The sequence below is a fragment of the Nymphalis io genome, chromosome 8 (assembly GCF_905147045.1).
Source record: "Nymphalis io chromosome 8, ilAglIoxx1.1, whole genome shotgun sequence".
In the NCBI taxonomy this organism is placed as follows: domain Eukaryota; kingdom Metazoa; phylum Arthropoda; class Insecta; order Lepidoptera; family Nymphalidae; genus Nymphalis; species Nymphalis io.
In genome coordinates, this window is record NC_065895.1 from 11,939,220 (window position 1) to 11,954,759 (window position 15,540).

General features: G+C 30.8%; 1 protein-coding gene across 2 annotated transcripts in view; it reads left to right on the forward strand.

Annotated features, from left to right (window-relative positions):
• Positions 1-14,967, forward strand: part of LOC126770089 (CD63 antigen-like) — a 28,852-nt gene extending 13,885 nt beyond the window's left edge. The window contains exons 2-6 of one of the 2 annotated variants that reach the window (XM_050489246.1): positions 8,726-8,914; positions 10,016-10,186; positions 10,705-10,917; positions 11,691-11,782; positions 14,128-14,967. In XM_050489246.1, coding sequence (XP_050345203.1) covers positions 8,726-8,914; positions 10,016-10,186; positions 10,705-10,917; positions 11,691-11,762 — 645 coding nt within the window. In that variant the 3' untranslated portion in view covers positions 11,763-11,782; positions 14,128-14,967. The remainder of the gene's footprint in view (positions 1-8,725; positions 8,915-10,015; positions 10,187-10,704; positions 10,918-11,690; positions 11,783-14,127) is intronic. The other variant, XM_050489247.1, reaches the window with a different exon arrangement.
• The last annotated feature ends 573 nt before the right edge of the window (positions 14,968-15,540 follow it).

Here is a 15,540-nt window from a genome sequence, read left to right on the forward strand (position 1 = left end):
TTCCGCTCGCTGCTTCGCCCGCGTATGAAGTGGTGGAGGTATTACGTTAGGTTAGGTTAGTCCTGTCCCTTTCTGTATACATGCCAACATGTGTATACAAAATTCCATGATGATCGGTTAAATAGTTAAGGCGTAACCAACCCAAGCCCAAAATAGGTTTTCATCGTTTAAAAAGAACCGTTTTATCAATTTTACGTCAGTTCATCTCAATTTTATGATAGTTCTTCTTAAAAATGGGTGTTACATATTTCACAATAATTCGAAAGGCCAGTGCTAATATATGTTATGAATAAATACATTTCAATTAACTCCATAATCTCATAATAACTTTTGATTATGTAAATATTATATCTTTATGCTTTGTCTATCAAATTTATTAAACGAGAAATTGTATATTACATTTCGCAACAAGAACTAGTCTAGTTTCGGTCTAGACTTTAAAGTAGCTGTCTAGTTTCAAGTTTCGCATTGTTGCAATTAAGTAACTCTATTGTAAATGGAGTCAAGATATTCATTACTAGGAATTTAAGTTGTAAGAGAATTGCATACCAGATGTTTATTCACTTACAGGAGTAATTATATTTTTAATAAGCAATGAGTAAAAGTACTTTCCTCAAGCTGTTGTTTTTAAATCGAATAACTGACGCCTATATTTTGGTTCAAAGAAATCCTTTTAAAACAATTTTTTATTTGTGTTAATCCATTTATTAAAACGACTAAAATTGACTAATTTTTATATGCATTAAAAGCGTAAACTTAATTTTAAAAAAAAAATTGCTGAAAGAATTTTTTTTCTTACAAAAAACAAAACATTTTATGACCGCCGATCTAGCGTAAAGTACTTTTGGTTTGTTATATGTTCTCAATTCTCTTGCTTCACGTGGTTAAAGAGTATCGAACTTAAGCTCTTTTTTTTAATGCTTGGGGAAAATCCCCAGATCCATTTATCTGAATTTGAATTAGTCAAGGAGGTATGTTCGAATGTGCTTGCGCTGTCTTTACAGTACATAGGGTATATGTTGTTATATCAAAGTGTCTGCAGGCGATCGTGTGGCTATTAATACTGTTTAGACGATTTAGAGCGATTTGGCGTATGTATTTATACCCGTTCAGCGCACCCGTGGCGTTTGTTTATTAAATTGTTTCTACGCCTCTCAAATACTTCTAATTTTTTTTAATATTACATCATTAGTTTGACGGTGTCCTCAATTAGTGAGCCTAATTTGTTGTTACAATTTCAGGACTTAATTTGTTACAAAAAAAAAAATTTATTACGTTTTTATAGTAAAATTATTTTAGGAAAAAATTATATAATGAAATAACAACAATTTGTAGATCCGTATTACGCATCTAACGTACTTTTTATTAGTTGACTGATTATTAGATTTTATCGATATGTGACCAGCGTGTGCCTAAATATTTTAACTACATTTATATTTCCTTCGTGATGTAATAAAATCATCTTTAAAAGTTTTTTTAATTACACAATATCTAAGTATGTAGCAAGTTAAGTTTTTAACCACAAAGTTTATAAGGCCCAAAAAAATGTTCAAAGATGAAATTTAGTATTTATGTAGATAATGTTAAATTAGTCATTACGAGCAAGCGGAATAACCGAGTTTTTTTAATAGGAAACAAGTTTCAAGTATCTTGAAAATTGCTGTTATTTTTTTCCTTAAAGCAAACGTTTTTTTTTAAGTTAATTTAAAATGATTGACTTCCGTAGATCTATTGTGTAAGTACGAATTCGAAATTTACTGTAGAATACGTTTTTGAATGTCAGAAAGTGATGCGACATCTAAAATAATTATATCATTTAAATATTACACGCATCGAAATACCGTGTTACCGTAAGTCGGTTTTTAACTTTCCATCAGTGAAACACAGAATGAATTGCTTTGGGCTAACTTTATATGCTTATATGTATTTTCTATTGCGAAAATTAAAAAAAAAACCCTTGATTATAAAACTTGAAAGAATTATAGTAACAGGGACTTTGTATGTATGTAAAAATGACCGATACAAATAATAATAGGTATGACGTGATTATCATTTTCTTGCTTTCTTCTTCTTTTAATTACATTAATAAGTACCAATTCCGATGTAACTGTACAATAGACAATAGCTCACTACCATCAAGATAAAACCAGTGACCGTCTTCAGATGGAACGTCCTCATTCCATTTGTATAACGATGACTAATTGATTTCCAAGATTGGAAAATCAGAACAGGAAAACCGGAATCCGATTTTATTGCCAACAAGAGAAAACAGATAAATAGTTAACACAAAATATCATTATAAATTTTTAAGATTGTTTTATTGTAAAGCTTTAGGAAAAACCATGATCGACTGATCGGTGATGATCAAAACGCGACGTGCGATTCAAATATTTAATATGTTTAATTAAAAATAACCTTAAAATTACCAAACCATTGTACTTAAATCAATGTACTAAAATGTACTGTACCGAGATGGCCCAATGGTTTGAACACGTGAAGCTTAATCGTAAATTGCGAGTTAAAACCCGGGCAAAGACCAAAGGCAACACAGATAATGACATCCTTTGAAAAACAATTGGCAACCCTTAATTTGTTTTTCTTTTGTTACGTTATATACAGTTTCTTTTTGTTCAAAAGTATAAGGATTGTGAAAATCAGGATTGTCAAAATGTTCCTGTGAAATATAACTTTTTTTTTTATAGAATAGGAAGGCGGACAAGCATATTGGCCACCTGATGGTAAGTGGTCACCAACGCTCATAGATATTGGCATGTAAGAAATGTTAACCTTCGCTTACATCACTAATGTGCCACCAACCTTGGGAACTAAGATGTTATGTCCCTTGTGCCTGTAATTACACTGGCACACTCACCCTTCAAACCGGAACAACAATACCAAGTACTGCTGTTTTGCGGTAGAATATCTGATTAGTGGGTGGCACCTACTCAGACGAGTTTGCACAAAGCTCTACCACCAATAAAACTTATATATTAAAATTATTTAATTAAAATTTTTATAAAAAGATATTTTTATTAAAAGTTATTATATATAATATAATTATATATTATATATATATAAAATAATTAATTATTTTTTTTTTATTAACTAATAATATAATTATATATTATATATAATAACTTTTATATAAGATACTTTTTTTAAAATATGATAAATTGTTATGAGAAATCGTTAACAGTTGTACGAAATTAAACTTTCATGTTTTAAAAACAATATTAATCTTCCCAAGCAATGTGATGTAAATTCGACCAAGGTTAAATAATCTCAACGCTAAGTGAAAACAGACAAATGTTTGATCTTGCATTTATTTCATTGTATATATTCGTCGATAAATTGTTAATTTTATTGTCTAATAAATTTTGTGACTTTAAATACTGTATTAGTACTAATAAATGTGTTTATTTTTTTGCTTGAGATGTTATTTTTTTATTTTTTAGTGTCAATGAACTTGTAACCGTCGATGAAACCCCGGATGATAATATCCCGTTTATTGTATCACATCAATTGTGATAATAAAATTACAGTTTCGGAGGAAATCATTTAACTGCACCTTATTATTTATTACTGTAATAAAACATTATTAAATATTAATAACAATAAAGAGTTTTGTGGTGACACACACATATATATATATATATATATATATATATATATATATATATATATATATATATATATATATATATATATATATATAAAGTTATTAACGCCCAGCCCAGACTACTGGAGGCTAGCACCGTTAAATTTTGCATACAGTTAGCACTAAAGAAGGATTTTTAAAAATTGAACCCCTAAGGTAGTATTAGGTATAAAAGGGATGAAAGTGTGTATAAAAATCGTTCATTTTTGAAGATATAGCTATGGAAATTGTTATGTAGCAATTCAGAATTATAACGCAAAGCGAAGTGAATATATCTCTAATACTAGCGCTTTACAGCCGGTAAAGCGCTGTTATTAAGTTTATAACAATATGTTCTAGAAGCTCTTATGAGAATGTATGATGTCGGTGAAGGATGCTCATAATAAGTAAGGAAGCCTCTAAGGTCTGTTTTTATGGTAGCAAATGAATATACTGGGAAAGCATGCTCATACTAGTAGCATACGACGTAGTAGCAAACAAGAAAGACTTTTTAATAGCACGTGTATTCCAGGCATTCACCCAATAACTTATTATTAATAATCCAATTTAATAAAAGACCAAAAACTTCAGCTGTAATTGAATAGGATATTTCGATCGAAACAAATCAAATTTTTATTCAAATATACTTTTACAAGTGACTTATGAATCGTCATGTGCTACCACCGGCTCGTAATGTGGATACCGAGAAGAAAACTCAGTAATCACTCTTTTTTTTAATACAAATTTGTTTAAATTACATACATTTAGTTCCTACACGAGATCTAGCAATCATTCCATCCATGCATTTTTGTCAGATATATTTTAAGAAACAAATAAGCTTTACCGAACAAAATCGAAGTCATTTAAACTAGGTCATAGGAAACGTGTTTTCGTTCTTACATCGTTTTGACTCGCAACGATATTTGTATGTGCATAACATACTCTACATTCTTAATTTACAACTTACGACTACGTACGACTCTTATCAGTATTATGAGGTTAGTAGCGATTCGTGTGGAAATAAGTTATTACCTAAAAGTCATAAAACTTAATTTGAATCTATTCTATTATTTCTATGCCATTAAATTCCTATTAACGATTTTGTTCAACGCAATATTGAGACTTAAAATATCTTTAAAAATGTTTTGCCATCTCTTTCTCAAGTATGGAGTTAAAAAGAATAGCATCTCTTTTAGTCCTGTCAAATTAATTTTCATATTACAACGGTTTATTCAACACTAAACTAACTTTTTTTATATTATGTTATTATAGATATCTATAAGATTTATTTTAACAAAACGGATTAAGTGATATGAACAAATAGGTAAAACATTTGCGTTAATTATAAAGTTGATACGGAATAGCTTATAACATTTTACCGACCTCGTTAAGATAAACGTTTTGCCGACCTAAGTATCATATCATGATATTAATTGATCATGGATGTTGCATACCCACGTTAGAAGAGTCCGCCTTTTCGATTTTTTTATAGTATAGGAAGGCGGATGGGCCATATAGGCCATCTGATGGTAAGTGGTCACCAACGCCCATAGGCATTGACATTGTAAGAAATGTTAACCATCGCTTACATAGCCAATGTGCCACCAACCTTGGGAACTAAGATGTTATGCCCTTGTGCCTGTAATTACACAGGCTCACTCACCCTTCAAACCGGAACAATAATAAAAATACCAAGTACTGTTGTTTTGCGGTAGAATATCTAATGACTGGGTGGTACCTACCCAGACGAGCTTGCACAAAGCCCTACCACCAGGTTGCGGTATGTCGGCCATATTTATTGAGACTAGGAAATGAGCGAATGTTATGGTGCACGAATGTGTTTTTACACAAGTGTACTAGTTTTCTCACTCATTATCAATCCATCCAGGAGGCAATCCGACAGGACCGAAAAGAGTTTAGGCGTAGAACCAACGGTTTCCAAATCCGGATTGCTATTGAGAATTTCTTATTCCACCTTTTATTGTACTGACTTGGGAGATCTGCAACCTTATAAGCACAAAACGAACGAGACATTGGGTTATTATACTCAAAAAACACTTTTAACAAATCTAATGTCTTGAAACGATTTTCTTTAAATAGCATACAGGTAAAAAGTTATGACGTAACAAAGAAACAAACTAACTTTCGCGTTTATAAATATTAGTAACTATCATTTACAGCCTTCTTTATCCCATTGTTGTATACAGGTCTCCTGCCTGCCTGTTAACTGTCGTCCAAATTCGACCTGCAACTTAATACATAATTTATGCCTATACATTAAACGGATATGCCGTTTGCTGGCTTAACATCGTGTTAAAACATCTGCCTGTTATTCAATAACTTTAAACATCTGCCAGTTTTTAATCCTTCACGTATAATGCGTTATTTCAATAAAATGTAATATACGAATTTGTCATTTATCTCGCAATTGCAAGGACGAAAATCGAGCGAACCAACTTGCACTAAAAGAAACCGTATTACTTTTAACATAAGTTTTGAATGCGTCTGTTAAAGTTGAACCAGATGGAGCGATGTGAATAATCGATCGTCTCAAGCAAGTCTGTTACGTAATATATAACGAAAGAGGCGAGTATTGTATGCGTATTTTTAATATTAGAAGACTTGAGTTCGTTGTACGGTTGGCCGTTTTGTGTAAATAGCACCCGGCAGGCGGCAACTCAGTCGCTATATTTTTGTTTCAGGTGTGTGAATACGAAAAGCGTTCGTGTTCTACTCTAAATTTACAATACATTACATTTTGATTAGTGCGTATTCGTATAAAGTTAAATAAATGGCGATTTAAGGAATGGTTGATATTTCTTAGAATAAAAGACATTGGGTCTATTAGGAGTGGTGACCACTTACCGTCAGGTGCCCATTTGACAGTCTGCCAACTTACTATAAATAAATTTATATTGTTCTATTTAATATGGTTTACCATAGTATACCATAGTATACTCCACAGGCGTGTTCTCCATGCCTTTTGTGTATATACTATAATTTAGACTGTTTTTTTAATGTGGCCTACATGTTTTACTTATCTATTTTTAACGTGAGGTGTACGTTAAACGTTGGTATCTGAAAAGAAATAGTGCAGTATGAAATTATCGACACGTCACATTGCACTAGAGATGCCTCTTAAGAATAAAGTGCCTATAAAAAGTGGGACTCGCCTACAATTGCCTTCTCGTCATGTAGAGCCCGAGACGGCTCGAAATTCAAGGCGGAGTCTAGTACTCGCCCCAACGCCCGGTGACGCTGTAAAGGCCAATAGGGCCAACAGCACACATTCACTCAGGAAAAAAAAATACAATTGCCTGTGCATTGTGTCTATTGCAAACGGCTGCTGTATGTCGGCCGATAGCTTTGGATGTGCGCATCGCACCACGCGGAATCCTAAACCATTTAAATGGAATTCTGTCTAACCTGGTTCGATTTAATATAAAGCAATTCCTGCAGACCTCGAGGTGGGCGATTGGCAATCCTACTTCAACAACTGAATATCTGCTTATGACTAAATAAAACGCCTACTAATAAGCGGTTTTTGCACGCTAATTGGACACGTATGTAAATGACATCATGTCAGTACTGTAAAGATTCTATTTTTAAGCGCAATTCTGTTTTTCTCACTTAGTAATGTTTCTTTTCATAGAGCTGTGTGTGCGAACATTTACTTCAAATGCTAAATAGCATATTTAATTAGTTAAATTACAAGAGCTCAATCAAAATCGGTTCGTTTGTATTTCTCACATTGAAAAAACACAAATAGACTGTTTTATATATATCAGTAATATTCATATAATAATAATTTTTTTAAATGGCATTACTATAGCTAGAATTTTAAACATCCATTATGTTATATTCCCTTATTTTACGAAAAAAAAAAACAGAAAGAGACCGCAATATTCCCTGTCAAATTTCTTGTCAAATTTGTTTCTTTTAAAGATTTAATACAAGATAAACAAAACCATTAATCATATAAATATAATCCATAAACCTTAACTACAATCGCTACTGCTATATTATATAAAATCCTTGAAACGAAATAACAGATTGAATCATGATTTAATATGATAAATAAACGATTCGTAAAATTAGACAAGATGATTGTTATAATATGAAACGCAATTTCTTTTTATTTTTTAACCTTGATAGTGTTACTTGTAAAGTTGGAAATAAAATTTGTTTTATATTTTTATGTTAAAGTCGATAGAGATCGTTTTGTCGAAGCTTAGATATATATTTTTTATCTGACAGTTATTAAAGAATTCTTTTTTTTTATTTTGACCTCGGTAGTGTTGCGCGGTCATTGGCTAATTATGTGCCCATTGTAAAAGTGGTAATAAAATTTGTTTTTTATTTTTATGTTGCAATACGTATACAATGTTGTGTAGTCTGTGCGTTTTTGCGAAGCTTAGATATATTTTTATATTTATGTCAGTTATTAAAGAAGGCAAAGGTATTTATCATCATAATACGTAACTTAATGCCTGGTCAATTGTAATTCGCTTATAAGGGTATATGATTTTAATAAATTGTTTAAATTCCATTGAAGTTTAAATATGCTACCCAGTTTCGAGATTACAGGAAAATGTAATGTTTCTAGATTTCTGTTTTTTCACCATTTGGTATTATCAAATCGCTTTTAATAGCAATAGTAATGTCCTCCAGACCGATTTCGGCTACGACGGCCAATTTCAAGAGAGATTAGCCAACTAGCTAATAGTAGTTAGGTATGATAATGTAGAATGTAAAAATGAACGCAAAAACTTTTGGAACAGACGGGACGCCCGCTGGGATGCCCGCTGAGATGTTATCTACATCCACTGTACAAAATAAAACATAACACTATACAAAAACCTTAGTGATGATAATAATTCTCATCACAACAAAAGAACTGACTAGATTTCAATATAAATTTTTAGGCGTTTGTGTACCTGAAATTGAATATTAATAGAAAATATATATTTTAATATTCGTATAAAAATAACATATTTTAGTTTAAACTTACAAAATCTATATTAGCAATTACTGTTATGTGCAATTCAATAAAAATTCATACTAAGATATATTTTTTCTACTCAACAGCTGTTCGGTCTGGCGGTGATCGGTATCGGTGTCGCCGTGCTGCTGAACTGGTCAGTGATCAAGCAGGAGTTGCAGGGTCACTTGACAGTTGCGCCATGGGTGTTCATCATCATCGGAGCGGTGATGTTCGTTATCGCCTTCTTCGGTTGCTGCGGAGCGATACGCGAGAGCCACTGCATGGTTGTCACGGTGAGTGATTAATTAAACTCAATTAAATATATTTTACTCAATTGAACTTAAAATAATTGTATTAAAATTATAATTATCTTTAATTAACATTCCGAAGATGTGTCCGTAAACAATATTTTAATCGTCTCGCTCTTTAATTCAAAAACATTTCAAACGAAAGTGTATGAAAGTTATTTTGACATAACAAATATTTTAATTATTTAATTTAACGAGTTCCTTTAATTGAGTCATATTTATCGCGTATTGAGAACGATAACACGTAGTGCACTTTTTAAAATTCAATGTATGGCTTCAATATATATACGTATGTATGTGATGGCATTTTTAAACAAACGAAAGAAACAATCGTTTCTATTTTCTGACGTGGTCTCTGATTGTTACTCAAACAAAAGCCAGGTCGCTCTCTACAAAGAAAGCCACTTTCGTTCCACTAACTCCTTAACAATGTGCTAATGTGTATGTAAGGCTTGTTCTTAGCCATATATATACAACACAAACGATTGTATAGTATATATGCAATAGTGTGTTTTAGAATTGCGGTTTATGTAAATAATATTTCGACATTGATCTTGAACAAGACGGATACAGTAACATCCGTCTTATTTGTCTAAACGTATCACGTATTTGTTTACTTAAGGAAATTTAAAGTTTAATGTCCTAATTATAGAATAAAAAATAAATAAACGGCCGCGACACAAATCCATAGTTTTTCGTCTATAAAAATTTTACAATTAAAAAATATTGCTTAAAAAATTATTGTCGTCACGAACAAGAAAAATTTTCGTTTAATTTTACACTGGAAATAGTGCCAGCGTCCAGCGTGGGTACAATGCTACAGGACAATCTTTTGGACTGCGTATTTTTTTTATAACTTATAATATAATTTTTGTATAGTTTGTTATATTTTGTATTATTGTATATTCTTAAAATAAATCTTATGTGAATAAAAAAAATAAACTATATAATATAATTTTGTTTACAATATTTTAATTTTAAATGAAATGTTACATAATCGTAGTGAATGAGAGCGGAGCAAAGCTCAAAATAAAAGCGACGTGGTCCACTCATCAGCTTTAAATTTTTCTCTTCGTCTGATTCCAGTACGCTATCTTCTTGCTGGTGATCATCATCGTGCAAGTGGTGCTCGCTGTCCTGATGTTCACTTACGCGGACAACATCAAGGAAGCCCTTGTCAAATCCGTTAACTCATTGTTCGACAAACGAAGCATAGACCCTGCTGCTGAAACCGTTTTCAACAATCTTCAAGAACAGGTAATTCAGTAATACTACTATTAATGTATATTCTATATCGGTTCTCGATGTCACCGCCTAACTGTGACATCAATTCCATCGCGAACAAAGAAATTTGGCAACTCCTTTCTTTGTCGCACTTCCAAAAAATGGAATTCCTTACCAGCTCACGTATTCCCCTCCTCTTACAACCCGGGTTCCTTCAAACGAGGCGTGAAGAGGCATCTTGCGGGCCGGCAAGGCGAAGGCGGCTAGTGCAGAACGTTTGTCCCGTCTGTACTGGCCGTCGTCGCGTTTGGACTCTACTACCACTTACCATCAGGTGGAGTAGAGTCATTTGCCCTCCCGGCGATATAAAAAAAAAAATATTACATTACCTGGTTTAAATATAAAATAAAAGAAGTACTTTTATGTAAAAATTATATACTAAATTAATTTATAATTCCTGTCAATAATGGAAAAATACTCTTTTCCGTTTAAAAGTCTGCTATTTATGTTCTGAAAAAGGAAAATATATGGAAACTATTTTTAAATTTCAGCTCAATTGTTGTGGCAAGAACAGTGCTTCTGATTATGGCATCATCCTACCCAAGTCTTGTTGCTCTCAATTGGGTACAGTCGGCAAAGTTCTTGGAGACCAGTGCACCCTCGCTGACGCAAACAACGTCGGCTGCAGCCCGCGAGTCGCCGACCTGTACGAGATGTGGAACAAGACCATTGCTGGTGTCGCTATTGGTGTAGCTTGTGTTGAGGTAAGATTACCAACCTTTACAAGTATTTTGAAACTAACTATGCAACTGACAAAAAGTGTGCGGAATTTTTTACACAGCTCAAGATTTGACAAAATGGAAGCTCTCCTCTGTTGGATTTCTTGTAGTCGACTTACTATTACTTAACTAAGTTTATATTTTATTGAAGTCGACTATGTAAGTAATACTTAAGTAACAGCTTGTAAATGACAAAATGCTGAGCTAAAACCTCCGCAAATAAGGTCGCCTATGTACGACTAATAATTTTCAACATTCAATTAAAATTTAATCTACCGCCGATTTTGAATTTAGAATCAGTCCTATGCCGCCAGTGGCAATGATACAATTTAATAGTCTAATTATTCTAATATAATAGCAATATACATCAGTAGTATATATGGAAAAAATCGCATGTTTGTATGAACTTTGCTGACGTGCTAAATAGTTATCATATGGGCCCAATGTTACAAGATGCAGACACTAAACAGAAATTCAATGGATTATTGGATATAGTATAGATGATAGGCAAACGTCTAGTCTTATGTTACTATGAATATTTTGAAAACACTATGTTTTGGATATACTTGTGTTTTCTTGTTGATCATTTTTAGAGTATCATTCCTGTCTTATAAACTCGACCTTGGTATGACCTAAAGTTGAAGTTGATACTTTTGGCAGCAGTTACAAGCTGTAAATGTACCACTGCTGAGTGGAGGCTCACCTCCCCTCTTTTTGAGGAAAGGAAAAAGTAATGTATTAAATCTTTCATGTTCCAGGTGATCGGCGCTCTGTTCGCGCTGTGCCTCGCCAACTCCATTAGAAACATGGACAGAAGGTCACGCTACTAATATTTTGTACATTAGAGCTGGTACCTATGACACAATTTTTTGGTTCTTTTTTGGCTATTTTTGACGGACTGTGTTCACTGCATGGCGGCGGTTTATGATTAAATCACATGGTTTTGATTGGTACTATTACACTTGTGCTCTTTTATACGCATATAATTTACAAAAACGATTAATAAGTACAAACAATTTTTTTTATTACTTATACATACATTTTCTATATTTATTTTACATAACATAAACACAAGTGTAAGAGTAATTTTTCACAATTGGTTTTTTATTGCAATATATTTTGGATGTTTATATTTTCAAGTACATATTTTATGGCTTCATGCAAGTGCCATTTTGTATCACAGTATACATAATTGTGGGTTAACAGTAAGTATATAGCTTTTGTAAAAATATTTATAATCTGTTGTAATGTGGTGATTAGGGCTGAGGAGTTTCTTTATTCAGCATCATTTAATTTCATTAAAAATAATGTTTAGTTCTTACGACTGCGAAAAAACTACAGCAGGTCTGAGTAATTTATTATTTATCTTTCTGAGCAAATTTGTCTTTAAAGCTAAGCAATGCTTACAAGCGTTGATGTTATGTTTATCACAATGTTGTGATACTTTACAAAAATATATTGATATTAACATATATAGATGCTGAATATTGAACAATAAATTAAAAGCAAAGAAACAGTTAACACAAGTTATTAATGCTTTTATTTAATTTATAATATTTAATTGAAGAAATATTTTCAAAAAAGTTTGTCAATGTTTTTTTTTTTAATTTGTATTATCTGTTTCTAAATAGAGAATCTCAAATACTTAAAATGTGCTGATTATTGGGATGTAGCTTTACTAACAATATATGTTTAAATAACACTTGTACTTCAATTGACAAAAAAAAAGGGTAAAATATTCACAAAGAAATGCTAAACACAATAGTACATAAAAAAAAAACAGTGAATAGATATTATTTCAATATTCTCGACTTTAAAGGACAATAAGACTTCATTTCTATTGTTAGATTCTAACATCGTTCTAGAAACTGGAATTATCAAAACATATAAGCCTTATACTATCTAGTACAACAACAAAATAGGCTATAAAAATGTTACAATATATAAATGTCGTTGACTTTTCTAATGACTAAAATAAATTAAAGCTACATATATATATAAATAAAGTATTTATTATACCAAATATATACTGGTACAATACGTCTATAAAAGTAAAAATACTATGGGATAACGTAGAAATGTAGAATAGAAGAATAAATGCTAAATAATAATAAAATATAGTTTTAACTTTGGAAATGATTTCAAATTCTTAAATTCCTAACTATGAATAGTTAGATTGTTTGTTCAAGATTTCCTCGTAATTCTTATTGTAAAAGATTTAAATATTTAAAAATTATTTAAAGTTCTTAAATTTATCAAAAATGTTATATTTATAAAAAATAACAATTACATATAAAAAAAACATTTATTAATTAAAAGCGCATTAAGCTACATAATGCTTTAGTTGTCTTAAAATCATTGCTTTATATAGTATAGAGTACATAATACATAAAAATTCTATAAACGCGTTTAAGATAACATACATTTTATTTCTGTTAAAACTTTTTTATTATAAGATCATTTACTAAATTCGGTAAATGTATATCAGTTTTATTAATTAAAAAATATGAGAGTACAGTAATTTGATTTTTGATTTAGCATTTTGTTTTAATTAATTATAAATAAATGCCAAAATTCGATGCTCATTTTAGATCTTAAAATTTGTAACTTGCCATTACTTAAAGTTATAATAAGCTTAATTATTGTGCCCTGATTTTGATGTTACAATTATTCAGAATAAAGCATTTAATTAAAGATTTTGTTTTTTATTCTGGTAACAATGTCATTGTCATGTCATGTCTGGCTGAATGTCATTGAACAAGTTTATATGCGGAATGGTGAGTAACTAATATTTTATTGAGTTTAATTTTACTAATTGCATGCAATTTTTGTGAAATCATCATAAGCTAAAATTACAAATATAAACAAATTTGTTTAAAATTATGTAATCATAGCTTTTGATGATTTCATTGAATATTTTATGTGAATCTGTGTGAATAAATTATTTAATTTTGTATAATATTGTTATTTTGTGAGTTTTAAAAATTCTAGATATTAATAAAATAATGTATGAAATTTGTCGAGGATTTGGAATTACTAATTTCAGTTTGCACGAATAATAAAATAATACATTACAATGTGGAATGAAATCTGTTAATAATTTTCTGAACGGTACCAGTACAAAAGTATTTTTATTTATTGAATTTGGAATTTTTATTCTAATCGTATAATAATTGTTTTCTTTTCAAATTCCAGGTACGCTTGAATTACAAGAACAACACAAAAATAACTTCAAATAAGAACAATCAACTTAAATCACGAAACGGAATACCATAAAATACAATTATCTACAAGTTTAGTTATTATTAAGTTGACAAAGCCCCACCTCATAATATTTTCGAATTCCGAACTGTTACCACTACCATAAACAAAACTGTTTTTTTTTTAACTCACTAGAGACAATTTAATACGGGACCTGATAACTTTGTTTTCTTTCTATTTAATGTACAAGTTAATTACGATTAAAGCGGCTATAATTCCATATAATCAATGTCTCTACCTTAACTTACGAGTTAATCGATACACCGAAAACTGTTTACCTTCCCGGTAACGAGTTACGACTTTTTTTTTTTTGTTTGTTATTCATTAATTTTAATTGACATTACGTGGATTTAAATAACGCGTTACACATTTTTAATTTAAGTTAAATTTCATTTTTGTTACGCGTAATTTTATGAAATTTATTGAAAATAGGTTATATAAGTTAGTTAAGCGACTGTTTATAATATTACAATTTAACTGAAATTATATAAAAAAAAAATATTTTATTAATCGAACTTTGTAATTTTTAATAATTGTACGTCCAATATTAAATATATATTCATACTATAAATGTGTTGAATTTTTTAAGCATTTCTATATTATTATGACGTTATTAATTATGAAACGTTCTCTTAATGTATTATGAATATAGCTATAAGTATCGGGAGAAAATGTCTGTTTATTATTGTATTTTGAATCTCTTGTGCATTTCCGATGATACCGCTTTTGTGAATGATTTACATTGTATGAATAAATAAATTTCAACAAATACCACTGTGGCTTTTTCTTTTTGAAAAGTTTTTTTACAATATATATATATATATATATATATATATATATATATATATTGGTAACGAGGTGGTATTGATCACGTGGGGCAATTTGTTGTCGGAGCCGTTATTAAACATGTAGGCGCAAAGTAAAAGTTCAGTCTCGTTGTTTATTTGTTCGTTTACAATCGATAATAACAAAATAACAATTAACCACGCCGATTAAAGTGGTTGGAAACGCAGCAAGCTCGATACAAGAAGACAACCGTTCGCCCCGGAGTTCCTTTCCCAAGTCCCCTGCACGAGAGCGTTCAGCAAACTTCATGTGACCGATGTGAAACCATTAACAACTCATTATTCATTAACTGTCAAGTGGGCACTCTGAATTCCTGTATCGACCTTACTCAAGCTTACTACTTGACGTTTCCTAGAACCGCTTATAGACGATATTGTACTTAAATGATGGCGTCTTATCTTTGATTCTGCGACATATATATACAAAATAGTAAACAGATTTAAATATAATAAATACTTTCCTAATAACTAAATTCACAATAAATTGAAATTTTAATTGAAA